Here is a 27,940-nt window from a genome sequence, read left to right as displayed (position 1 = left end):
GGGATTTGAGACACAGTTTTAGTGGTTTTGATTTAACAAGACTGCACTGAGAGAAGACACTGTCATTGCCCATTTTCTTGCTGTCTGAAAGGTCAATATTTTCTTGTGCGTCTTGACAGGAGACGTGCTTAACTTTATTGCTTAAAGACTTTGCATTTTCTGAACTTTGATGCTGAATCCTGATGCCTTGCTGATCGAATGATGTCCTTAGGACGAAGACTGACTCTGCTTGCTGATCCATACTGGGCATCGGTATTATGAACTACAATATTGATTATCATGCATATTTGATTTTTCTTTCTAGGTACCAACTGCACTGTTTTGATAGAGCCATAGTTAGATGTTTTTTTTCAAATTGGTGTTACTAAATTGTTTTGCATGAAGCCCAACATGCTGATGCTAATCAGATGTTAGTTAAGGATCCTCACTAATGAAATTCTACTAATAGGGAATAATGCTTGATGAATTTCTCTGCTGAACTCAAATGTATGTAATCACTCTGACGCAGTTGACTTTGTTATTAATTTGCACCATAACCTTACAATGTGTCGTAGTTCAAGCTTTGATTAGATTGCATTTCTTCTGCCGCTTTTGACAGCCTGCATTGCTTCTGTATGTTTTTCATTTGATTTTTAGATTAATCTACTTGACTTTAGCATTAACTTTTATTAAAAGGTGTGGTTATTCATAACTGAAAGGTCACAATACGTGACAATTACTGACTCTATTGATCGTTAATGTTAATGATTATTGTTAATTATTTATATTGTGTATTTGTTATTGATCTTTGATTTGCATGTACCGGAGTTATGGTAGGAACATCTTAATTAGAGTCAAAAGGTTCATCGACCTATTTGCGTCCCCTTGTAAGTTTACTTATTAAGGTCAGGCACTAACATAGAGAATAAAATAAATAATTTCAACTGTTGGGACTAGGCCTTTCGTGCGTTAATGCTTGTGGAAATAAATTAAAGCAAACAAAAATGAAGTGTTACTTAAATACTAAACAAAGTTTTAGAGTGAGGTGCTTATTCTTAAAATGTTTGTAGGGTGTCATAACCTTTCAATGTAAGCCCACTCTTACTGCAAAATGAATGTTGGGCAAACAACATTTCAAATTTCTTCAGGCAATAAGAACCTCAGTAAGGCTAGAGCAGCGTCTGTTCGGACAATAAACAGAAAGAGAATATGGGCACAAAACAAATGTCTCTGCCTCGCGTGGTGTTCGTTTTACTGTAAAGTAAAACCTCACACCTCTTTCCGTTTTCTACTGCTTCGCATACTACATCATTTAACAGTATTACATTTCCTTTATTTAATAAAGTTATATTTAGCGAAACGTATTGTGCACATTGCTTTACATTTCTTTGTATGAGTAATAATAGTACTGTGACAGGCTCAATTATGATGTTTGGCACACTAGGTAACCTGTACCCTTTCATATACAAGTCCAAATGTTCCTTGAGTCAGATATCAGTGGGACGGGTATAACTCAGCATTTACTTCCTTTTTTAAGATTAGGATCTTTAGGTATGCTGCAAAAACGCAAAGACCACCTACAACGGACCCCAGTTCACTTTACTGGTAATATTTACTTTTTTCTTCTCTACACTTTGTTTGCCCACGTCTGTGGAGCACAATGCTAGCAATCTGAACTCCCAAGTAGGAATGTACAAGGAAAATTGCAAGTCCCCTGACTGGTTAACACAAATGATAAATACGTAGAAAGGCAATTATTGACATTATTTCATGAGAGTTTCTTGGAAAATTCTCTGAACAGACTATTTTTCTCAACATTCATGTTCTGTATAGATTTCTCCTGCAATTAGATCATATTGGACTCTTGCCACGTGAATAAAAAACAAATAGACAGTGCTTTTATCTTCAATACAGGAAAGAAGAATGACCCGGAAGCAGTAATTTATACATTTAGGTGGTATTGAAAATGTATACAATCCTCGCTGCTGAATTGTCTACTGTCGATGGTATGAACAAATGTTTCCATGGCGCTTGTCACAGAATAGGTTATCTCGGAAAAACACGCTGGTTTCTTAGCTAGCACAATGTTTATTTTTCGTTCAACAAATGTATTTAGGGCCCGCTCTGATATGCTGTGTCACCAGAAAAGATTGTGAAAATGTGAACTCTTCCTTTGCTTCTGCCTTGATTTTGAGGGGGTGAAAGACTAAGGGTCTCATTTACAAGGAGCTTGCGCTACCATTGTGTGATTTATTTTGACGCAACAGCGGCGTAATCAGTGCTCTACACTGCTCCATATCTACAAACTGACGCATTGGGCCCAATGCGTCAGTTTATAGAAGCCTGTGTCACATTATACCTGCAACAGGTATAATGTATGCAGGGTAAGTGTTCCCACGTTAAAAGCCACGCAGAAGTGATGCAGTGAAATTTACAACTTTTCACTGCGTCACTCTGCGACTTCACTGCATCAAAATCCTTACGCCTTCTCTGATCAGGCATAAGGATTGACACTGGGCTTTTAACACAGGACTCTCCTCTGTGTCCTGCGCATTGCTGGAGTTGCATCAGTTTTATGAAGCAACTCCGGCAATGCGTCACTTTAGCCCCAACAGATGCTTCAGAATTTCTGACGCATCCATGAAAACTTGAGCAATGGAGTTCTGTATTGTAAATACAGAGTATCCTGGGGTCGCTGGGCATTTGCGGCAGGCACAAGAAATCTGACGCATTGATGCCGATGCATCAGTTCTTGTAAATGAGGCCCTAAGACTTAATGAGGGGACTGTGTCAGGTGTTTCCCATGTGGGTCCTAGCCAGCATTAGTATAAAGGGCCACACAGACCTGGGACCGAATTACAGACTAGGCACAGTGTTCTTGTTTGCACCACAGTGCACTTTTAAACAGGTGCGCCTGGCACAAACAGGGAAAGTGTGCCCAAAATGATGAATGAGCTCTCCTCAGGGCAGCAGCAAACTTGATCTGCCCTAGGTGCAGCACTTTCAGTAAGATACAGAGTGGCTGTTTACAAGCCAGTCCGTGTTTCTCTGTGCAGATGGCAAACTTCATTCACTTTAAAGAGGGTTTAAAGATCCTCCTGCAGGCAGAGCAGTGAGTGACTGCACCTGCCTGCAGGGGGGCGATGTATGGAGAGACCATGGGACCTACTTTCCCCCTCCAGAGGACTGTCCTCAGGGGGAGCACACTGTGTCTCATTTTTGTGGTGTTCTATCAGTGCACCAACTAAGGGCCAGTTTAACACTGTGCACACATCCATAATATGACGTGGGTGCAGAGGCAAAGTGATCCCCTTATTTGCATGTGGCTATGCCCCCATGCAAATGAGGGACTGCCTTCATAAGATCGCACTGGTGCTACATGACTGCCAGCGCCGTCGGTATTACAGAAGGGGCTGCACAAGTGTCTACGGTCCCTGTTCTATAAACATGGTGCCCCAGGGTCGCACAAACTGGGTGCACATGCCCGTTGTGCCTTCTGGGGAACTATGTATAATACGGTCCCTGGAGTGCTACTGGAAATTGGAGTTAGGGCAGGTGCACCCAACTCCCTTTTATTAGCCTTGACAGCTGACCTGCTGACATGTGTAGAGATGGTTGTGGGGCGGAATAAGGGACAGTCTTCTGTGAGGACCCTGCTTCTTCATGAGTCTATCGGTATGTGAGGCATTGCTGCTCAAATACCTAATTTAACTTAATGTAAGACAAGGCACATCCATTGGCGCCAACAAATCCAGGATCTTTTGATGGAATCACATTAGGATCACATCCTCAGAGTTAGTCCGCCATACTGATGTTCATAAGTTTTTATTTAGTGTTCAAGGTACAAACAGTCCATATAAGTGTTGCAGAAGACTATTTTTTTATTGCTGTATTGGCAGACTCCCTGAACACAGTTTTGAAGAGACCTGGAAACGTGCCAACGAACTTCAGAAGTTACCCCTCTGGGCCACCTTCAACTCTGGTACCTTTGAGTGGGGCAACAACAATATTCTTTTGGTGCAGAATATCTCCAGCTTGCGTAAGGCATCAATGATTCTTTGCACATATACCATAGTCTGCAAGGCAGCCAGTGATGGTGTCTGGACGGTAGTGATGGGAAGCTTGAGGCAGAGACTCTGTTCATGTGTCCATGCAGTTTACACTTATACACTTATTTCTCCTGTTCGGCCTTCCACAAGTCATTGTCCTTGCACGTTGGTGGCCTATTTGTTGTGGGTTCATAGGTGTACTCACAGCCAGATGAAAGAGTCAGTAACAGTGGTGGTCTTCATGTGTCAGTTAACCTATCAGAGGCCCTGATAGGGTTATTTTTCCTCTAAGGATGCGTTTTTAGGTTGATCGTGCAAGCGCTTTGAACTGTTGTAATCTATCTTTAAGCTTTTTACCACGCCCACCACTATCACTCGTTCATCGGCTTGCCTTTCAAAAAAAATTTTAGCAGTGGTATATGCTTTACATTTGTCCCTCCTTGGGGCAGTTTTGTTACCGCCTTGGACACCGACCCTGTTACATGGATAATTGCACTTTTGCCGATATGTTTGACTGTGAGCAAACTTATTTTTCCTTTTTTCTCTCTCCTTCGCGCTCATGGTGGCCATGGTGCTTTGAATTGGCTCACTTATGTCAACTGTTTTACTTTTCATTTTCGATTTATGTGGCAAGAAAAGTCCTGTTAGGGATTGTCAGTGTGGACTAGTAGGTCTTTCCCTCTCCTCTCTTCTCAGTGCATGTTTGTAAGCATTGTTCTTGGCGAGGGCAAAGTGCAACTAAGTAGTTGTGTCTCTTGATGATCAGGCCCACATGGCCCTAGGGTAGTTGAGTGCCCTTAAGAAAACAGATGGGTCTTATTACAGAGTAGGGCTTGTGAGGGATTGGTATATCTATGACAAGTGCACTGTCATGGAGTGCTTGATTTGCAAGAGACAGTCTTGTAGGTGTGAAGGGCATATCCAAAGCTGGGTATTTCGGAGTAGTTTCTGGCAAAAGTTTGATTGTGCACTGTCTGGGACGAAGTGAGTGAACTACTGAGCATGGAATTCCAAACTTTACTCAGTAGCCCCTGATTGTACGGACAGTCTCTTGAGAAAGGCGTTCAACATCTTTATATCATCGTCTGCATCATAACAGTGGGCATAGTTGTGGGATGCCTGGCTGGCATAGTCTCATTTGGGTTGGCAGCCAATGGCACCTGTGTATGCTGTGGCCCACCATCCTTGGAAGTGCAGTGCATGGTACTGCATCTTGTTTTGAAGTTAAGTGCAGGGCTACTTAACTGCGAAGGTTGGAGTGGAGCCTCATTAATAACAATGTCTTCCTCTTAAGTGTCTGCTGTTGCTCGATGGGTCGTCAGTGCAAGATGGCAAGTCTGCAGGCACTGTCCAGTCCAGTACGTAGGGAAACAGCAGGTCCCTTTCCCGTTGGATGAGCCATACAGGAAGCTAAGACAGTGAGACAGAGAGAGCAGTAGGTAGTAGGTGCCTTGAGGGTGATACCATAGTGTAGAGGTAAAGGCCTTAGTTGCAGTGTACTACTGGCAGCTGGGAGATGAACTGCAGCTATTCTGCTTTCCTCTGGGCTTGCTATGTGTTTCTCAGGAGTGGGGTAAATAAATCAGTGTCTGGGTACGTTATCACCTCACCTCGAGGACCTGTGAAAAGTAAGCACACCAAGTGGAGAGGCCTGACCAAGTACCCCAATGCATCTCTGTTCTTCTGCAGACACAGCAGCATAGGAGCTCGTTGGGACAGACAGGTGTAAACTGGGGTGTTAAGGCCTGACCTGGTGCTGCCACCTGTGTTTTGCAGGCTGAGGTGCTCTGTTGTTCTGAGATGTGCACAAAGCAGGGTTGCAGGGCTGCAGGGCAGCAGAACCTCGTTGGCAGGCAGCGGTTTGGGTATGGTGGTCAATGGGGCTAGGATGCAAACGTCAGGCACTAGAGTATTGAGTGTGTCTTATAATAGGGTCGCTCTCTCTCTCTCTCTCTCTCTCTCTCTCTCTCTCTCTCTCTCTCTCTCTCTCTCTCTCTCTCTCTCTCTCTCTCTCTCTCTCTCTCTCTCTCTCTCTCTCAAGGCCCTCCTTCTCACTGTAGGATGTCTAGGAAGCAGCAGCAGTGCTTTGACAACTCCACACCTTCTACGCCTGAATCCAAGAGGAGCAACACTAATGGACAGGACAGGACAGGACTGAACTGAAGCCACTTTCTCTGTGGTTGGGATATTTGGTGGTGCCCTGACATGCAGCACTCTGGTGTTTCAGTCCGGTGAGTGACTTCAATGAGGCAAGGATGGGGAATGCTTCAGATGCAGGATTCTTACCCCTAGGGTCTCTGAAGGCGAGAGTGTCTTCTTGCCTGTGGCGTTAGTGTAGGATGGAGCACCGACAATAACAGCTCAAGGAGTACTCGACTCCTAAAAGATGTGGGTGTTGAGTGGTGTTAGATGAGTGAGCCAATTTTCCCACTAAAGTTATCCAATAGCTCAGCCTGTAAGTAGCTTGGCCATTCACAGAGACTACACATGAGATGTTTGCGTAACAACACTTCAAATAACAACGCATTTAGGAGATGAATAACAGCGTTCCACGCCTTTTTTTAAATAAAAAGTGTCAACGTGTATTAACTTGAAACAACAACATTAGGAGAAAAGGTGGTTCAGATCAAAAGTTATACAATAAAGACAGGTATTTTAACAGGAACCAACAGTAAATAATCATTCAGTAGACATTGATGAGAAGCTGTAAAAAGCTTCGAAATATGACTGTCTCCTGGTGGGTATTAAGGAGGAGAGTTCAGGTAAAGCCAAACAGCAAGTACATGTGGGTAGGACAGAGCTAAGGCCTAAGTTTGGTCAAATAATTTACCTTTGCACTTACCTAGAAGATTGCACAAAAAGAAGACCTGTGGGGGAGGGTGCAGGCTGCACCTGATCAGACTTCCAAAGGTGAATACAGATTGAGAAGGAGCTTTTAATGGCTTAGGAGCAACAGAAGATCGCGAGACGAACCTGGTGCCTTCCCGCCACAGGCTCTCCCTTTATAGATCACCATGGGCCAGCGCATTGTATCTAAGGAGGGCTAAGCAGGTCACGATGGTGGCAGCCGAGGTTTTTACTGAACAGGCTTTCCATGCCTGTATCTCCATTGAGTATCTTAAATACTTTTCCAATTGAAGGAGTATGGAGGCGGCAGTAGTAGTAGTAGTAGCCGTTGCAGTGGAGGTAGTAGTGGTGCTAGTATTAGTATTCGTACAATTCTTTTCATAATCTTATTATTGATAATAATAATAGAAGTAATACTACTAATAGAGACAGTAGTAGAAGTTGAAGCTTCAATAGTAATAGTAGTATTGGTGACATTATTATTATTGTTATTACTATTAACAATAATAGTACCAGTTCTACTACTGGCACTACTACTACCACTACTCTCGTACTATTACTTCTATCTACTCCAAGATGTCTGACCTTCTGTAATAACAATTCCTATATGTTGCCATGTTTTCCTTCCACACATTTTCTTATTTCGTTTGACATTGTCATCCATGATCCTCCCATGACTCAGATCTTAGAGCTGAGGGCTTTGAAGTCAGTTTCAATCACGCAGTGTTTCATAACAGGCGGAAGCAATGTTTGCTGCGTCAGTTTAAGAACACCTATAATTCGACTTTGAGGTAAAAGTTAACGTCCAGGTGAAGTGGAACACTTAAAGCAAGCATGTCCTCTTCTTAAACTCATTGTTAATGATGTGCTGCTTGCATCACTCAGCACCTGCTGAAGGCCGAAATTAAAACATTCTTAAGTCTGAAACGGGCGCCAAGTGCACAACAGGCAGACCAGTTACACGTGTTCGGCGCGTCATCAGCGGGTGTATGACGACCAGCCACTGCGTCAAGCAGCACGCAAACAATAGAGCTTCGCTGTTACCTTTAACTCGAATGTACGAATGCTTGAAAATGGAGTATTATAAGGCTCTAGAGTGAAATGTGACTAGCTGTACATATGTCCGCAAAATGAATACTTCTTCATTGTTGTAGGAAATTCACTAAGGCAACCAGAAAAGACATCTCGAGATTTGACCACACTTTAATGTATACTTTTAATTAGTCACTTATGAAGCAAACCCTAGCCAGAGTGTAACGGGGAACTGTACAAATATAAAGTAACAAATCAATGCATGTAAAAAAGTAAGGTAAAAAAGAAAAATCTAATCTCTAATATTTAAAAATAAATAAATAACAGCATGGAAAGGCTGGTTTAATAATGACAGGAGATGCATTGACTTTTACCCTTCTGGAAATCTAGGACACTACCTCAAATGTTTTGGAGAAATTGTCTTACTAAACTAAGTGGCATATGACCATGCCATCTTCCCAAATATATTTGTCATAATAGGACTAGTGTGCGATACATATTGTTCAATGAGATTATGTTATGTTCTGCTACAAGTATAACAAGACAAAATTGTTTCGCATGCCACAGTTTGAAAACATCACATGTACACAGAGAAGCACAAGGCAAAGTTACATGTATTTTTGTACTTAATATTTGTATTTTTCTTTGTTTATTCAGGTACGGTAGAGCAGACAAAGAGCCAATTAAGGCGACTTACATCTTTTCCAATTCATGGCTTTTTTAAGTATTGCAAGGAAGACAAGATGAAAAGAAACTAGAGAAGGTGAGGAGGAGTGGACTCTTGATATCTCCGGTCTCTGTTTTCTTTTATTATACGCTTAGGGGGATATGAAGTTCCAACGTCAGTATGAAGCAGAAAAGCGTTTTATGTTGCAATATGAAATCTTTTCTGCTGGTGTGAATGGCATCGGGAGGTCTGCCAGTATTTAGCAACTTTAGCTCATCAGAGACATTCCCACATCATAAGCCTAAATCCCACCATCCACTCTCACACTGTACCTTGCTCCTTCCTTGAGCTCGCCTTTCTTTGTGGCAACGTCCATTTTTCTGGGGCAATCTGCACCATCTATGGAGACCACTCCCCCCAACCAGCACTCTTCCCTGGCCCCTTCTGCTTCCAAACCTCAGAATGCTGCCACCAGTGCCAGGATTTTCCACCCTTTATGGGTGGGACATCCTTCAGCTGGATATCAGCCCAATGCACAACCTCATGACAACTGTCTCTAAATGTAATGTCTTTATCATTTCATGAAAGAAGAATGATGTAAACCACCTTCCAACAAAACAGACCTCGGACACTACTCCACTAAATGTGTAACTAAATCTTATAGTAGATTTGCAGCACAAAAGCAGAAATAAATATGTTTTTAGCAGTTCCATCCAACTTAATGCCTAAGACAAGGTGCAGAGTGCATCTGCCGTACATAATGGGGCCCGATTCACAAAGGTAAAGTTTAGACCAAAAGTCTAAGTTTATGACTTTTCGGTAAGTTATGAGTAGTAACCTTACGTCTGCACTCTGGTGGAATCTCCACACTCGGGTGGGATCTCCACCCTGAATGCAGAGATTCCACTCCGCACCCAGAGTGTAATCCTGCACCCGGAGTGTACTCTCCCCACCTGAAGTGGAATTTCCGCGCTTGGGGTGGATCTCTGCCCTGAGTATGGAAATTACTCCCTGAGTGTGGATGTAAAGATACTACCCGTAACTTGCCTTTCTGAATAACGAAAAGTCGTAAACTTAAACTTTTGGTCTAAACTTAGATCAAAAGTCTAAGTTTACCTTTGTGAGCTAAGCTCTATGTGCTCAGGTACATCAGTGGCAGTATAGTAACCAATGTGGGGGCTCCAAGCCCCTCTATGTTCTTGGTAAGCCACAATATGCCTCACCACAGACAGGTTTGACCTAAAAAGGGTCATAGACTGGCAGTGGTTAGGGTGTGTACTTCGATTTACTTAGTTGAAAACCTGGGACCAGTTGTACTATTTACTGGTCACAAAATATTGCCATATTCACTGGGCTCCCATTTCCCCAGTAAGGAATTTTACGCACTGAGGAAATACAGACCAGTATGCAAATGGCCATTTTTGGTCTCAATTATTTCTTCTCACTGAAAAAAATTGCTATGGAGAAACCCCTTCCCTTTTACCTGCTCAACTCTGGATGTGATCTGTTCTACTTCCCACCATGGAAAGGGTGTTACTTCACCTTGCTGGTATGGTGTAAAACTCTGACAATTTCCAAGGTGAGAATGGGTTGGACTGGAGTTTGTAAACGAGTCTCTGGGTGTTCACGAATTTAAAACCACTCAATGCATTGATCTGCCCACTTCCCACAAGTTGCATTGGATGTAATACAGCAGGCTATTCCATATGCTTGGTGGAGAAATTGGGAAATTACACATGCCAACAAGTCATTATTAGGAGACATAATTTGCTACCTATAGTACACAATAGACATCTCATGTTTTAATAAAATAGTTACACATACCAACACTGAGGCACATGTGCCGAAGAGCCCTGATAGTACTTAAGACAACGTTTTCACTGTGAGACTGCAAAAGCCGGGTTAGGTACTGCATGCTGTTTGTTGAAGCCACGGTGTCCCTTATGTCATAAGGGCTTTGTACAAGTAAGCTCAGCCCCATAATTCCAATAAGATGCAGCCTGTGCGACTGACAGCCAAGAAACTCCACTAACAGGTGTACACCTAGAGGACAAAAGGAGAAAGAGTGAATGCTTTTTGTTGAAGGGTACTGAATCCTGACATCTGCATGGTCATCATCCTGGAAACAGAAACTAGAGTTGATGGGGTGTTTGAGTATTTGTCTTTTTTAAGAAAAGATGAGTTTTCCCATTTTCTGCAATGATTTCTAATTTGTCCTTATTTTAACTATTTATTTTATTCAAGGTTGGCCAAATAAGAACCACATCCACAGTTCATATTCATATTAATTTATTTTTCAAACTAAATCAGCTATCAGTTATTTCAGGGAGAAGCAGTTGTTTTTAGAACTATCAGAAAAAATGGTCTGCAATGTTTTCACCGTCTGTGATAAACATTTTTCTTACACAAAGCTGAACGGGTAGATATCAAGGATGGCGATGCGTTCCATCAAGCGGCTCGATGTGGTATCCTAGACATCAAGAACATACTTAGAGTTGTTGACGAATACACTTGGGGCCAGATGTAGGTAGCCTGCAAATTGCGACTTGCACTTTGCGAGTCCGTGCGACTCGCAAATTGCAAGTCGCAATTTGCTATGCAGAAAGGTGTCTCAGACACCTTCTGCAACTCGCAATGGGGTCGCAAAGACCCACCTCATTAATATTAATGAGGTGGGTCGCAGTTTGCGACCCCATGGCGAGTATAGGCACTCACGGGGATGGTGGCCTGTTGGAGTAAGCAGACCACCATGTCCGTGACTGCTTTTTAGTAAAGCAGTTTTTTTTTTCCATCTGCAGCCCGTTTTCCTTAAAGGAAAACGAGCTGCACTTGGAAAAAAAAAAACGAAACCTTTAGTTTTGGGTTTTTTCAGGGCAGGCAGTGGTCCATTGGACCACTGCCTGCTCTGAAAAAAAAAAAAAAAATTCCATTCACAAAGGGGAAGGGGTCCCATGTGGACCCCTTCCCGTTTGCGACTGGCTTACCATCCACTTCAAGTGGATGGTAACTGCGATTTCATTTGCGACCGCGAATGAAACAGAATAGCATTGCGAGTCGCAAATAGGAAGGGAGCACCCCTTCCTATTTGCGAGTCAAAAATGCATTTTGCGAGTCGGATCCGACTCGCAAAATGCATTTCTGCATAGCAGAGAGGCTTTTGCGCCTCGCAAATGGCGTTTTTCGCCGTTTGCGACTCGCAAACCCTTTGCTACATCTGGCCCCTAGGTTCATAGCTACTTCTACCCTATTTTATGTTGCACTGGGACACCTGAAAATTAGGCCGATATCTGCTGACTGTTTTCTTAAAACGGCCCATCACATCTACCTGACACTGACGTCCATCATGATTGCCTTGGAGTTACCACAACTGCCACCCCTGTAGAAAAGTCAAGGATATCCATATGTGAAACTGTATCACTCATTCAGAACTTTGTTTAAGGCAGGAAAGTATGTTGTGAAAGTTGTGGAATGGAGCCTCATTGAGTTGTTTATAATCTCTGATGGTCTGATGATGAGAGTTATTGGGTCCCATCAAGTTTAACAGTAGCATCGGAGAAGAAATAGGAATAACGTTCGGAATCTGATGCATTAAAACAGTTATTTCTCATTTCTAAGTGGCCCCTTAGCAGTGCTTAATTTGTTCTTGTTGTTTCCGGCGCTGAGCACCGGTAATTATTTTTGAGGGCCGGTGCATATTCTGCCTCAAGCATTAACTGCGAGCAAAAGACACTGATGGGAAAGACGGAGGAAGGGAAAAACGAAAAAACGTCACAAATGGAGAAAGTGGAAAACTGCTACAGTGAGCTGAAGTGGCAGGGAGAGGCTTTATATGGATTAAAAAGGCCCGAGATGGCTTCAGGATTACGCCGCCTCAGTATTCCGTGTTTTCACATTTAAATGCAGCAGCCGCGTGTTTCAGAGGAGGGGTGTGGGCACCGGCACATTTTTATTTACAAATTAAGCACTGCCCCTTACGGTCCAACTCATAATGGGGCGTTGTTTTCTGAACCCCGGACATACCACTTCAGCTGTTTCGGATATCTGTGGGGCTCGGAATTATGGCCCATTACCGGGCAACTCGTCATGAGGGCCATTGCCGGGGCAAGGCGTTAAAAACCTTCAATGATTCGGTAAAAGACTTGGCAATATTTAAAACCCTAATTACTGAATATTTACACAGTTACTTTCTCAGGAGCAGGGGATAGTGACATGAATGTCCTTATCATGTTGTCTTATTAATACTACAGTCATGCATGCTGTATGTTTACTAATTCAGTGAGGCACACAAAATATTTGCTGGGCTATGACCACCTCTGCCAAATATTGATGAGAAAAACTGATTAGAACAAGTGGCAAAGCGTTCAGTCCTGCGGGGACTGGTTATGTATGTGTGTCAATCATCCACAAACTGTCCTTTGCCAACCTGTGTGCACCTGGTACAGACATCAGTGCGCTAGCAGCTAATAACTGAATATGAACCTCAGTGACCAGCAAAGATGACTAAAGAGCTTTTGTTTCCAGTGTCCTGCCTGTAGTTAAAAATCTCCCAGAACTCAAAACCGGATTTATTAATCTACGCTCTTTCTCTGTTACCAGGATTTCATACATAACTGTGCTCTGGGGAAGACAGAATTGTCAGTCTGAAAACAACGTGCTTGGAAATAGGATGAGCAGCGCTAAGAAGGGCTGCGCTCATGGCCAAGAATATATATATATGTAAAAAGTGAGGGTCAATGACTTAAGTCTTTGATAATGCAACAAGCATCGACAAAGCCAGAAGGCCTGCACAGGCAAGCTTGCGTGGAGGTTATTTATTTATTTAAAGCGCATGCCGCAAAAAGAACAAAATGCTTCAGCCTAACATGGCCTCCATACACCTGCAATAAAAATATAAACTACAAAAAACATGATAACCTTCTGGGTGTGCTCCATGGTGGGCAGGTATACTTATTTCAGGAATATAAGCCATTTTTTTTGTTTTAATGCCTATCTGAAGAAAAGGTGATTCTTATTGGCACAAACAAAAGATGCTTTTGGATTTTAATAATTGGCAAGTATAAGCCAAACACTTCTGGCACTAAAGTCCACTTCTTTTTAGGAAGGCGCGCACACTAGGCAGGTGATCATGAAAAATGCCTTCTTACTAGTACTATAGAGCCAATGGCTAATGTGGGCTGACCCATTTCTGCATGCGGGGGTGACCAGAAGCAGAATATGAATGACAGCTGATAATGCCAGTGGATGAAGAGGGCAGACTCAAAACCCTGTATGTATGTATGCGTCCGTTTTCTATAATTTACATGAGGGTCACGGGAAACTAAAGCTGTTTCTAGGACAAAAAGGGGATCTCTATTGCCGCTGTCAAACAACTTTACTCGCTCAGTGTACAGCTGACTAGTAGGGAGATCGTAAAAATACTAAAAATAAGAAATATGGTAAACATACCCACCGGAGAAGAAACGTAATTCAAAAGGTCAAAAAAAAAGCTTTAAATTGTTTTATGTCTGGTCGTTTTCCAGCATGGATGTTGTGTTTTCTACCAGGATGACCTGTACTGATACATATTAATTTCTCTTGAAATTTTTTTGGTTAACTAGTATAGTTCCACTTAGTTTTTATGGGTATATAGTGCGCAATGAAGAAAATAATACTTGTCTGAGGCTGAGATATGAGACTAGACTTTGTAGATATTTACAGCATTTTCCCTTTTCAGAGCAGTTCAAGTCATATCTCACAGAAATTGACGATTTTTGTAGATACCTGTGCACAGCTCCCTTTGCACTTACCTTACACCGGTGAAATTTCAGTAGAGCTAAAACAAGCCATGGATGCAAACTGTGAATTTCCCAGATTAATTTTTATATCCTTCTATGCCTAAAAAAATCCATTCCCCATACTTACTTTTGAAATTTGGGTTTGTTAAGATTACTTACCCACTCTTTCTACCAGAGCCGGGACTGGGAACCCAAAGCTGCCCTGGCAATTTTATTAGAGCAGCCCCCGGGATGTCGGGGTACAAAGCACTGCTGCAAAACCAGCCCTCATTAACAAAACCGGCCCCCACTGCTGGAAAGCAGCCCCCCACCTTTCAAGCCCACCGGGAAAACGCCCAATGCCCGCTACGGCCATTCCGGCCTGCTTTCTGCACACTTACTACACCACTCATTGCACCACTTTCCCTACTTTATTTATCACTTTACAACTCACCACATTTCTATTTACACCTGAATGTTTAGGGTTTTCAAAGCTACAATAACCTTTGCATTAAAAAATATTCTCAGATCACAATTTTGTGAACCAGCATCTGGCATTTCGGAGTAGGGATTTTACATTGTTGCCCGCATATTTACATTTGATTGTACAAAAGTTTTAGTGGCCTTGGCTCCTACAGTACATTTGCTGCTACAGTATGAAGCAAAGATCATTACTAAATACTAAAATGGATTTTCTTTTAGTGTAAATAAATACAATAAGTGAGCAAAGCAGGTTGAAGAGATTGTTTTTGTTGCTATGGCCTCCACACAACATGGAGTAAGACTTCAGTGTTGAGAGATGTGGAAAGAAACACCTACACAATGCTTACCTATTCTTGCAGCAACCTCCCTTTGTACTCCCACATCTGTCCCAGCCACTGCCCACAGCGCTTCTGCCACCGCTTCCTGCATGTGCTGGGTACGGCTTTGTTTCAGTATTGACACGAGAGGGGCAATGCCATTCGATTCCATGATATTCTTCTGGGCATTTGGATTTCCTTCAACTAGCCTAGAAACACAGAGAGCTATTAGCACGTCATGTCAGGTATTGCAAACAAGTTAACATTTTTTTAGTTTTGACCCTGATGACACACAGCTCCAGTAATGGCAAACGTGATTTGCTTTCCATAAAACTTCTGCAGCAATTGGAAGAGCTGATTCAGGCCATTGCCACGGACAACAAAGTACTGCTGTTATACATTGAGACAGAAAAAAATGCCAGAATTACAAGACAAACAAGCAGCCATCTGCCACCATCGCAACACTGGAATGACAACAGAATTCCAGAGCAAACCGTTGTGTCAGAGACAGATGTTCTGACTCTCTAACAGGACTTACTATTGGAAACAGTTGGCTTCTCCCTGGGCTGTGATAGGCTATCGCATTTCCCACCCCTTGACGGGTACCACACATGTCTCTGCTGTCCGCTGGAGCCCCCCTCACCTTTTACGGAACTAAAGAAACAACAAACAAACGGAAAGCTTTCGAAATGCTTTCAAAATGCACCTGTAATAATATCACTGTATGACAGCACCCATCTTTAAATAGAATATATTTATAACAGTGCAAAAAATAACTAGTGCAGTTATTTTATTTTATTTTGTTTATGATTTTTATAGAGTACTCTATCATCCAATTACAGAAATAGAGCAGTCCTCATACAATAGATTGAAAAGCCAAGTTTTAAGTTGTTTTATAAAAGAGATGTGGGATTTCATCACTTTAATATTGGGAAGTAAAGGGTTCCACTATTTAGCGACTAGAAAAATCTGCCCCCAATATGGGTGCGACGGATTGTTTCATAGGAAGCAAAATGGGTTTAAGGTGAGCAGACTGTAGAGCACGTGAGGGGGTATAGGCAACAGTTTTCTCTGGATGAATGAAGTGCCAGAATTGAATAAGGCATTGTGAATGATACATAGAGGTTTAAAGATTGATCTCTTTCTGATAGGAAACCATGGAGGACTGGGTAAGTGAGAGGAAATAGATGATCGGTTACGTAGGTTAAGGATCAGTCAAACCACTGAGTTCTAAACCACCTGATAGTGGAAGACAAGATAATGTCCTTAGGGAAGATACATTAAAACCCAGGGAGCACACAACACGAAAGGAGGATTCTGACAAGGTGAGATTGGTCACGGATTACACTGAAACTTCAAAGCTGTTGCGGAAATATGTCCATAAGCATTGGCACATTTTACAACAAGATGACATTCTGAGGGGTATTATTGCGAACAAACCTGAAATCACATATCGCAGAGGGAGATCTCTTAGGAGTCTTCTCAGCCCTAGTTTCCCGACAGTGCACAGGAGAGATGACTGGTTATCTGCCCACAGGACGGGCTTTTTCAGGTGTGGGCATTGTGGATTATGCAAATGGGCCTCCCAGGGTAAGAAAGAATTTACTAACAACACAGGCCAAACTTTTAAGATCAGATCTCATATTAATTGTAGCACTTCATTTGTGGTTTACATTGTTTCTTGCAAATGCAATCGCTTCTATGTGGGCAGTACAATTCATCCAATCAGAGTGAGGATAGGGGAGCATGCAAGGGCACTATTACATGAAGATGTAAGATATCCGTTAGTAGCCCATATAATGACATGTGAATTCCAGGGTTCTCACAAAAGTTTTGAATTTTTTGGTATTGAACACACAACATTAGACCCCAGAGGGGGTAACAGAGAATTAGCTCTACGTAGGAAGGAGGCATTGTGGATATTGCGCCTCAGAGCAGTTGAGGCAGGTCTCAATACAGATCTTGAATTAGAATATTGCCTAGGAGATTAGGGATAGATACATATATTATTTGCTGTCTTAAAAGATAACCTCTGTCCAAGGAGTACAAGGACAGTAGAAGGTGGTATTCAAGGATAACAAGTGACAGAGATCGAACAACTACGTAGAATATATCTGTTGCTTTTGTAGTCAGTGATTGTGTTAAATATATAAACACATAATCAAGTGCATGTCATGGAATTGAAGTTAACATGTATAGATACCTGGACATTATTTATATGTAAATATTAAGAAGGTGACGTATTTTGTTCATGATTTACAATTGTTCTATGTTCAATAATGGGGGGGTCACATTTTGACCGTTAAGTGGTTTACTTTTGACTGATTTGCTTTGCCAATAATTTACATCATTAAAGACAAAAGGATCAGAAGTCCCAGTCTACCTCATCATTATCACAGTTTTCTTCTTATCTTTCTATTCTGTTTAGTTGTATGTGATAACACTATTACTTATCACTTATTCACCCCTCATTTTCATGTTAGCCAATATGTTCCATAGTTGCTCTAGTTTTGCAATCCACTTACATTTACCAATAAGACCGCGTTATGTATTTTTCAAATAAGATATCTCTTTATTAATTAGCCTTTTATTGAGCAATGCCATACATAGGCATTGCGATTGCACTAAGGGTGCTTGTACCAAGTCCTCTGTCTATTCAAATTAGCCAAAATGATTAGAAACTCTTGATTTCTCCTTTTCTTCTTAAAAATGACCGCACCGGCAATAGTCCTTCTACTATTTCAGTGCCTCCCGTTTATGCCATATGCAGGCATTGCGTTTCTCACAGAGGAACTCTTATAGTCCTCTTTTCACTTCCATCAACAGAGATAATAAAATAGCATTGGAACGCGAGATCGATGCGTACTCGCGAACACGAAAGAAGTCGTTTTAGCGATAGTCTCTCCGGAATTCTCTCGACAGGTGGGTTATTTTGATATTTATGATAGTGGCCATTCAAACAATTGCGCTACAATTTTTGCAAAGGTGTAAGATTACTTACCATTTACGAGTTAATCATTGCAAGTATTACTGAGTTAGTAATATACATATTATTCAACAGATTGGGAAGGCGATATTACGGAGTGGAGTTTGGAGATGTGCATCACAATAGCACATTAATGGGTGATCTAATTAAACATTTTTCAAGATTTGAGGTCTAAGGCTGATTTGCCTCATAGGTAATATATTTTCCTACTGATTATTCCTGACCTCACAATATTGTCAGTGTGCATGAACACTGGCAGGCTTTACATATATCTTTTGTCACATCTACTTTCTGTTTTTTGTTTGATATTATGGAACTTTAGCTACTTAAGATGTATATTATTTACAGTCTCTCCCTTTTTTTTTAGACACATTTGGACTTATATTAATAGGTCTTAGTTGGGAACTTTTTAGTTTTTGTTCATAATTAGTGATATAGCCACAGGCATGTACACTACAGTGTGTTTTTTTACTTCTTAGCACCTGTTTCACTAGAAGCTCACTTTTATCCATCCCACGTTCGGGTGTGGTGACGGTTCTATGGAATTCTTTTGGGACCTGATGACAGTCCAAATTTGCTGATGTGGATTTTGTTTGGTAAAATTGCAGCCCTGATGAAGTCGATGGACGAAACACGTGTTGGCTGTGGGGTCTGAATGGAACATATTAGATATAAAGACTGTGACACATGGCAGCATTGCTGAGTAACTGACTGAATTGAATTTGGACATTGTTATTAAAACTCAAGAGGAACTGCATTGGAAACTGCTTCGCCTCTTCAATATGTTTTTTGTCTGTATCTCATACCATCCTAAAAAGACACATAATATGGTGTTCTCTTTCAAAGGACAATTGCAGTGACTTCAGTAGATACTTTTTGTACTGTCTCATATACAACTGTTTATTTAACAAGTACTTCTTATTTGTTTATAAGATAATGGAGAAGGCCCAGATACAGGTAATTGCCATAGCCCAGCCAGGAAGAGATAAGATCCTGAATAATGGTTTATGGCAAGAGATGGGAAGTACAGGGGTGATTTTATGTTTGATATTGCTAACGCAGAAGTTTAATGAGTTATTAATGAATATTCATGTATTTTGAGTGTTTAAATGGCGTCGAAAATATAATAACTTAGAGAAAAATATTGCACGTATTTGAAGGCGCGACTACTTGAGTGGCCCCCAATGTTCACAAAGTGCATTTATTAATGGCTTATTAATATGAAATGACAAGCTTATGTTTGATTAATGTAGTAGTATGTCATATTAAGGTTATGCATTAGCTTTATTAATTGTAGGCCTTAACTTAGCGAGGTCTAGGCCTAGTTGCACGGCGTCATATCAAGCTGCATTTCTTAGGGTGTTTAATAAAATGTCTACTTAGAGAATTAAATTGTGATTTTCCACTGTACTGTTTATGCGCTCGTAGCTAAAAGTCTTTCTCATGGGAACTGCTTGCTAGAAGATGCTGTACTTGCTAATGTAACAATGTTTAATGTGATATGTGTAAGACTGACCTTCCTAGGAGAAGACAATGGACTCACTGATTGGAGTATAAGCGGCAACAATATTGATACCTGACGAGCCGAGTGACAAGAACAGAATGAAAGGAGCCAATCTCCAACATGTGAACCATGTGCTAGTAAAGTTATAGATTTGGAGTTTTGGTTTTATTGGACAAAGTGTGAACATGCGATCCCTTGACCAATTAGGATGTGGGAAGTAGTTTTGGGAAATCTAACTTAGCACCAAGAGAAGAGGTGCCATTAGCTCTCTTCTTTTGAACTGGCCAGATGAGCCATTCTCCCCATTCTTCTTGAGAGTTTAGACCTTTTGCTCATTTTCTATTTTGCCGTTATGACAGCTATAACTTTCTTAGCCGTCTTGAGAAGAGACGTGCTTAACTTTACTGCTTAAAGAGACTTCACCTTTTCTGAACTCTGATGCTGAATTCTGATGCCTCTCTGACCAGACTGATGTCCTGATGACGAAGACTATCTTAGCTTGCCGATCCAATTGAGGAGAGGTATACTATCACTGATGATGTTTGCTATGCCTATTTGTTTTTGTTTCTAGGTACCAACCACTATTTTGATAGGGCCATAATTAGATGTTTATCCAATTTCGTGCTGACTAAATTGTTTTGCATAAAACCCAAACATGCTATTCTAATCTGGTGCTAGTTAGGGAGCTCACTGATAAAGTTCGCTATATGAAATAACAGCTGATGTATTTTCCTTGCTGAAACTAAATGTATGTAATTTCGTTTGCACAGTTATTCTTGCTATTAATCTGTACTGTAACTTTAGGATGTGTAGTAGCTTAAGCTTTGATTTGATTGCGTTTTTTCGCTGCTTTGGACTGCCAGTATTGTTTCTGTATGTTTATCAATTGACCTTGAGATTGACTTATGTTACATTAGCATTGTTAATAAAGGGAAATAAATATTGTAACGTTTACATAAAGGTGTGGTTATTCATGACTGCAAGGTCATGGTGTGTGACAATTTCTGACTCCTATTGATTACTAATGTTATTGATTACTGATCTGCACGTCCAGGATATATATGGTGGGAAAACCTCAAAGCGAGTCAAAGGGTTCATCAACCTATTTGCATCTCCCTTGTAAGTTTACTTAATAAGGTCTGACGCGCTAACAATATCTTAGGGCAGGGAAGAAGACAGCAGAAACCTGATTGATTTGTCTCAGGTTAGAATTAATGAGAAAGTCAAGATTTTCATCAGATGCTACTGGAGTGGATGTGCTCTGAGTTCAGTAGGCTACTAGGAGGAGGATCAGAAGCCCAGTTGCCAAAAAGAAGTACTTCACTTTTGTCACATTTGAGTTTAAAATGGTTGGTGTTTATCCACTTTTACACCAAAGATATGAGGGAAATTAACTTTTCTTGAGTTCAGGAGATGTTCCTAGAGATAGAAGTGACAATCTGAGTGTCATCAGCATAGGAGATGATAAACAAGTGACTTATACATTTGGACTTACTTAGCCTTTGCATTGTTCATGTGTGGCACAATATGATTCAATGGAACACAAAGGCATAAGTAAGATTTACAAAGCCACCCAAGGGGCAATTTGCAACGCCTTGCTTGAGTTTTTGAAGAAATGTAACACAACGCAGCGGGCTGCAATAGCTTGTGTTATATTTCATAGTGGTAGACATTCCATGGGTAGAGAATGGATATTCCTGTGCATCTACCCCTGGAATTTGATGCAATCAGAGGTTTACTGAAATCAGTGAACCTAGTATGGCACCAAAATAGTACTTCGCCCTAATCATGGTGTAACACGGAAATATGTTTATTTCTCCTTGTTACTCTTTCTTTCTGAGCCTGACCCATTTTGCGTCATGCATAGAAAGATTAAATTGCCTCTTCTGAGTGTTTTTGCTATCCCTTCCTGTACAAACACAATCCTGTCCATAACAAAGGCACCCTTGCACCAATGTGCTAAGGTGTCTGCATGAGCACTAGCCAGCCTCAAGTGCACCAGAGCAGGTAAAGAACTGCTGAGTGTCATATCTTAATAGATACGGCGCTGTTTAACCCACTCCCATTCATACAATTTAGGACAGTACCTTTGGTTGCTGTCCTGTGTTGTGTGAATGTTTAATAAATATGCCCTTAAATAGGATGGAGTTAATGAAGGAGCCCTCGGAACACCATATCAAGAGATGCAGAGTTCAAAGTAAGGTAGGAAGAAAGACTGCTTGAGTGTGATTGGATAGAAAAGAATGGAACAAGGATAAAGCCACCTATGATACAAAGATGACAGACAAAGATGTTATGAGGTACTGTATCAAATGTAATGAAAAGCTCAAGTAGGATCAGGGCTATTGAACATCCCTGATCTCAAATGGATCTGATATCTTCTGTATTGACTAAGAGAAAATTAGAAAGGGGTTTATTGACATGTTTCCTAAGTATTTAGCAGGGAATGGCAGCATCTATATAGAAAAACAATTGGCATGTACTGAGGGGTCAGAGGAGACTGTTTATAAGACAGGGACACCAGAGGATATTTCCAGTACAGTGTTCCTGAACAAAAGGCACAGTTAGTAAATACGTCAGCAGCAAAAAAGAGAGGTTGGATATAGACCAAAAGGCACCCAGATTTGATGGCTTTGATGTATAAGGTAACCGGTTCAGCTGATATGAGGAGAAGTTCCAGCAGGGTAGCAGAATCAGAGCAGGATACATGATGCGCAGTAGTGCAGCATTGGAGAGTCTGCTAAAACTTTATGTAGATACCTGAGATTTTGTTGAGAAAATAGTATCTTGAGTGTGGTCAACTGATGCTTCTGAAGAGCCTGGGTTGGAGGATGGGGGTGCCCTCTGGAGACGTCAGTAGTGTATAACCCATGGTCTTCCAGTGGCTCCTCTAGCCCCAGCTGCTAGGGCTCTTGCTGTGCTATGTGCCTCTCCCCAGATGTTTAACACAGTTTCCTTATAGTACCCCTGTGGGGGCACAGGACTTGTTGAATTAAGAAGCCACTATGTTGTCCCCCACCACTCAGCACATGACCTGACACTCTTGTTAATAATGTTAATATACTGAATTTACACTGTGGCTTTTGTTGTGATACTGCAACTTTACATGAATTTGAGTGTGACATGTGACTGATTTAAATTTTATGGACGCTGATGCTTGATTTGCATTTCCTGTCTATATGAAAAATCTTAAACAGATGTTGATATAAATTCTGTGGAGCCAAGTTAGTAGTTTAAATGAGCTTTTCTGGTTTTCAGCTGTTCTTTGATAGTAGGTTTACAAACAGCTGTAGAGAGGAATTTAGATTTTTTTTCTCCATGTTCTTGAAGCACTTTCATGTACCATGAAAAAGTGAGTAGTCTTCCGTGGTACAGTGATGTCTTTATGGAAGCTAAAGGAATCCAGAGGAAATCCATGAATTAAAAGCTGTTACTGCTGAAGAAGCACCAGTGGGAAGAGCTGGAGCGGAAGCAAATAATACATTGTTCGAATGTTGAGAATTGATGTTAGATAAAACCTGCTTGAGCCTAGTTGTAGCTGCTACTGATATGCAGAGGTTATGTTGAGGGATACAAAGTAAGAAAGGGACTCCAAGATGATAAGTCCTAGGAATGGGAACACCTGGAAAAACAGAAATAGAGATGACATTTGAGAAAATGTGCCAAGAAAATGTTCAGCTTGATGGGTAGTGAAAGAGCTGGGAAGAAAAATCTTTAGGGCTTGCAGATTATCTATTAAATGGTTTGCACTGGAGGTATTTTTGTCTTCAAGGTGAACATTTACACTACCAAGGATGAGAAAACTGGCTAACTTTAAAATATAGAGGATACATGTTCTAAAAATTACTGTAAAAATTGTCTCTGGGTCCAGGGACTAAAATATCAATGCACCTGATAATGAAAAAATTAGTTGGCTTGAATGGAGAAGGTAAAACCTTCTCCAGCTACATTGTAAGTGGTGCATGGCAGGTCTGAGCGATGAATGATGGCAACGCTGCCGCTACAAATAGGATGAAAAACTGAGTAGCCGTGAAGAATAGAAGCTGTAATATTGGAGTCTGAGGATGTGTTGAGCCAGTTTCCAGTTAAAAAGAAATGGTAAGGTTGGTAGTCAAGGACTAATTGAAAATGTTCTCACTGGTATTTGGAAAAGGAGAGGATGTTAAGTAAATAGCAAAAAAGGGAGCTTAGATTTACAGAGACAAGAGTCCTACCACCATTTTCCACCTTCCTAGACACTGCCATCACAGACTATTTCAAGGTTAAATTCTAACACCGTCATGTCCAATCCAATTGAATGGGATGCCTTTAAGGTCACGGTAAGTGAATAGTGCACCTCTTGGAATATCCAACGCCAACTAGACATAGATATCACGAAAATTGAACGTGACATGCTGAAACACAAGACTCACGCCATAAAGGTTCCTGTCCACTGAGTTAACCTAAAGCGCACACAACAGGAACATATTGCCATTCTGGAGAGACTTTGTTGTCTCAACTATGCACCCCACTCTGCCAAAACTCTGCCAGGGCTGATAAGTCTGGGCCATTACTTGGCTCATCCCACAAGAGAGGCTCCGTCAACCAATTTCAGAACTGCGGGCAACCCAGGGGGAGCTTCTCCACACACAAAGTGTCTTACATGAGGATCTCACCAACACTACTTTGCACTGTGCCATTCCTTGCTGGTGTCACTGTCCCCAGGTGATGCCTGAACAGAAGGCAGAACTCATTGATCCCATTGCCTTCTTTGAAATTCAGGAAGTCATTTATTCCTTAGCCACAGGCAAGCCACCAGGGCCAGATGTCCTGCCTTCCGAATTCTACAAGGCATACGCTCCACTATTAGCCCCCCATCTATTAACATGTTTATGACAAGGCACTTCAGGCTTCCTGCTTGCCAACTTTGTGAGCAGAAGCATTGCTCACATCTCTCCCCAAGTCCGACAGAGATCACACTGCACTGGTAACCTATAGGCCTTTAGCCCGCTTAAACTCCAATATAACATCCTGGCCAAGGTACTTGCAGATCGTCTAGCACCTTTAGTACTGAAAATGGAGCATCCGGACCAAAACAGATTTGTCCAGGCCCAAAACACCTCTTTTAATTTGCGTAGATTTTTCAGTGTGCTGGAATATGCCCTTGGTCACAATCCGTCTGCATGGTGCTGGATCTGTAGAGGGCATTTGACTCCCTGGAATGGCCTTTTCTTTTCTTGGTCCTACAGTGCTATGGTGTTGGACTCTGATTAATTAGCTCAGTCAAACTACTTTGTACTCTTCCACTGACACTGGTAGAGACCAGTGCCCTCATCGGTGAACCAGTTTCCATTGTCAGAGGCACACATCAGGGCTGTCCCCTTTCTCCCCTCTTTTTATTTGCACCAGTGGACACACCTGGGGAATAGCACTAGGAGAAGGTATACATTCAGTATCTTTGCCATAGCCTCCATTTTTAACAGATTTGCAGATTGTCAGGTCTGAAAGTCAGCTGGACCAAATCCTGTCTCTTCTCATTTGATCCCACAATAGTGGATCCAGCACCCACACTCAAATGTATTTGTTTACTGTGGCAATCTTATACATTTCAATATTTGGGTATTTGCACCTATCATTCGCCTAATGATTTGTATGATGGGAATCTTACAAAAGTGCTAACATCAGTGTGCGCTCAGGTGGTGTTTCGGCAATCCCTCCTGCTCTCAGTGGCAGGCCTCATTACCCTTATTAAAATGATTATGCTGCCCCAGTTCCTATATTATTTCACTTATCTTCCCCTCTAAATTCGGAAACCCTTTTTTGCTTCACTTGGGAGAGTGATGCAGTCACTTGTCTGGTACAACACATGCTGTTGTGTGGCACTGCAGAAACTCTATCTGCTCACAGATAAGGGTGGGTTGGCGGTCCCTAACTTCGAGCAATATTATGTAGCCTACCAACTCCCCTTGGTGGCCCGATGGATGGCTGGTTTATACCTAACTGATACTACCACTGTCACCCAAGCCTGGGACTTGTCAGCCCTACTTCATTTATTTCACTCCTGCACAATGACCCAGATACCTGGCCCCACACTAACAAGGGTCACTTGCCGCTCTATAAACGGTGCCTCTCTATCACCAAAAATATCCACCCATATGACCCAGAGATCCCATTGCTCGGTGCTCCTTGTGGAGGACCGATCACATTGCAGGCTGAACTAACCACTTGCAGGGATCAACACACTTGGCGACCTGTATCATGACTATATCCTCATACCACCAGAACCCTGATAGAAGATTGAGCACCACCTCCGAAGTAATTTCGTTTCTATAACTCACTGATAAGAGTGCTGGGGAACATCTGGGGTGATATGCAACAGGAAGGTCTCATGCACCTCAGTATACCGTAGGGACACATCATGGGTGCAGGCACGCATCTAACCCACTGGTTCGCTGAATCCATAAGCACACACACAGCAACATCACTTCTCCCCCATGCCACCACTGGGAATCAGATCTGGGCCGCCCAACCACAGATAAGGAATGGAGCATAGTTCTAGAGAGCCCTACTAGGATACCATGGACTGCTCACTTCCACCTCGTGCAACATTATGTCCTCCATAGAGCCTACCTCACCCGACAGAGATCAATCAGTTTTTTTTATGCACCAAATACCGCCTTTCTCCGATGCAACATAATGCACCTGGGTTGTAATTTCTCTTTTACGTAAACACACCTGAAATTTTCTTGTAGGTACAACCAGATACCATATGTTATGCGACTATTCTATGAAGGGACATCATGTGTATCTCCCTTGTGCATCTGCTATGCACCATAGATGGTTTGCTACTTTGCAGATATAGGGATAACAATTACACGATTTAATGTTTCATGATGCTCTGTACAACATATATCTGTCATGTAATACATTGATGTTGCCACACTACCATTATCTGCTGTATATATGGATGTAAGCCAAAAACGTAAAATGTTAATAAACAGATTCAAACAAAACAGGGGCAAGGGTCCTAGGTATGTCCACAAAAGAGACAGTCTTGCTGAAGGGGAATGTGGGGAGAGTATGTAGGCAGTGATGACAGGTGACAGAACCAAAATAAAAGAGGGATATAGGTCTTCTGCTGGGTGACTTAGAATAAGTCAGTATGGAAACATGAGTCTGAACTCTGTAGGCCAGGGGTTCTGGCGCTAGATGTGATCCAGGGACTGATGAACACCCGTCATGAGTAAGGGGTTTCATTGGTGAAAGCGTAGAGTGTGCCCCATTCTAGAACAAAGAGGTTTGGTAAAACAAAACACCAACAAGACTCTGTCACTCTTGAGTGCAGTGATTGGCTCCCCAACCACTGTCCCTGCTGGAAACCATACTCAAACTAAAACAAAAGTGAGAAAGTTAAAATCACAAACTAAAAATAATAGCACAATTTAAGGTTTAAGTCAAGACTCCAATGAGGTAATGAGGAGACATCAACTCCAACGTACAAGGAAATGAAGGTGTGTCTTGCAGGTAAAGTCATGCACCAGTGGAAAACCAGAGATTGGCCTAGATCTGAAGTCAATGCGAAGTTGGTCTCTAAAGTACCCTTCTAAAGTACCCTGTGTGTCTTGGTGGAAGACTAGAGTGAACGTTATGCTAGAACAAGGAGGGTGAGCACAAAAAATATAATGAAAGTTATGAAATTGCACAGAAATGTATTCATTGTTGATACAAATAAGTCTAACTATTCGTTTTACTATGTATTGTGTATAGTATCCTTTTAATTGCTTCATCTAGATAACTGTAGGTATTTTTAATATAAAAAGAAAAATAGAAGTTGGTATAGAATTATATTAAAGAAGCATGGATCTTAAACAAGAATGGGTTTGTGCCATTACGACCTGTGTGTGATTTTAGAAATGTTTTTCTGCAAATGCATATGTGTTTACATTTTATCCAACCCTCTTCATTTGAACGCCCCAGTTAAAGTGTACTGGCATTCTGGGCCCAGCCACGAAAGGTGAATATGTATGTACAGGTTGGTGGAGCAGGAGAGTCTGTGGTGGAGACAAGCGGGCAGATGCACAAAAGAGGAGGAGGAGGTGGGTGTTGTGTGTGGGATGGGCCAGCCCACATGTCTGATTCACAGAGGGGAATCTGTGAAGACCCTCCTGTTGTCACCCCAGTAGGCTGATCCAGTTCAGTGACGTAAACTTAAGAATAAAGGGGACTGCCGGACTTCCGATGGACATGTCTGAACCCAACACGAAGTCTGAGTGTATGGTGTCCTGTGCGATCTCAGCTGTGTGGCCTTCTATGCTCAAGATGTGTCCACCCCCCGTCGCAAGCA

General features: G+C 41.8%; 1 protein-coding gene across 1 annotated transcript in view; it reads right to left on the bottom strand.

Moving 5' to 3' along the window:
- The window catches only part of LOC138267139 (ankyrin and armadillo repeat-containing protein-like), an 80,423-nt gene that overhangs the window by 43,554 nt on the left and 8,929 nt on the right, over positions 1-27,940 (bottom strand). Inside the window, exons 2-4 of the mRNA XM_069215991.1 lie at positions 15,771-15,781; positions 15,158-15,336; positions 10,399-10,617 (exon numbers count right to left, since the gene is read on the bottom strand). Coding sequence (XP_069072092.1) covers positions 10,399-10,617; positions 15,158-15,336; positions 15,771-15,781 — 409 coding nt within the window. The remainder of the gene's footprint in view (positions 1-10,398; positions 10,618-15,157; positions 15,337-15,770; positions 15,782-27,940) is intronic.

This window comes from Pleurodeles waltl, chromosome 12, assembly GCF_031143425.1.
Source record: "Pleurodeles waltl isolate 20211129_DDA chromosome 12, aPleWal1.hap1.20221129, whole genome shotgun sequence".
NCBI lineage: Eukaryota > Metazoa > Chordata > Amphibia > Caudata > Salamandridae > Pleurodeles > Pleurodeles waltl.
This window is presented reverse-complemented; position numbering and strand designations above follow the sequence as displayed.